Raw genomic sequence first — 574 nt, forward strand, 5'->3', positions numbered from 1 at the left:
GGGGGCTTTCCCCTCCCCTCAAAAAGGAAGACAGGAAGTCTTCCCCAGGACATCTCTGAACCTGCAGGCAATCAAGTTTTGACATATCATCGCCAGAACTTGGGACTCTTTACCATTGTCACACACGGGAAGCCCACGTTAAAGCACCCAAGCCACGCGCCAGTCGGCTGGAGGACACCAGGAGCTCGGGGGTGGGCAGTGAGCCGACTTCCCCGAGAGCTTGGAGAAGGGACAGACAGGCACACGCGATGGAGCAGCGCTGAGCCGCGCAGCCCATGGGCCGGAGCCGCTGTGCTTGCAGCCCCAGCCGGGCTCCCTGGAGGCGGGGGCCCGGCCTGGCCGGGCCAGGCCGCTCCCACCAGTTTGTAGCAGGTCCCTGGAGGCGCCGGGCGCTAGATCCGCACAGGACCCAGCCGGGGACGGGGCTCTGGCGGGGCCCGGAGCGCCCGCGGATGCTCCAACCCAGACCCCAACTTCGGCGGCCCCGCTCACCGCGTTCTTCTTCTGCACCATCTTGTCCATCTTCTTGGCGATGCGGATGATCTCGTCCTCCGCGGTCATGGCTGCCGGGGCC

The 574-nt window shown here is 66.2% G+C and overlaps 1 protein-coding gene across 2 annotated transcripts in view; it reads right to left on the reverse strand.

The window, feature by feature from the left end:
• The window catches only part of TCEA1 (transcription elongation factor A1), a 40,518-nt gene extending 39,950 nt beyond the window's left edge, over positions 1-568 (reverse strand). The window contains exon 1 of one of the 2 annotated variants that reach the window (XM_006023863.3): positions 493-568. In XM_006023863.3, the coding sequence (XP_006023925.1) occupies positions 493-561 (69 nt within the window). In that variant the 5' untranslated portion in view covers positions 562-568. The remainder of the gene's footprint in view (positions 1-492) is intronic. The other variant, XM_025204504.1, reaches the window with a different exon arrangement.
• Positions 569-574: the final 6 nt, after the last annotated feature.

The sequence above is a fragment of the Alligator sinensis genome, unplaced genomic scaffold (assembly GCF_000455745.1).
Source record: "Alligator sinensis unplaced genomic scaffold, ASM45574v1 scaffold612_2, whole genome shotgun sequence".
Taxonomy (NCBI): Eukaryota; Metazoa; Chordata; order Crocodylia; family Alligatoridae; genus Alligator; species Alligator sinensis.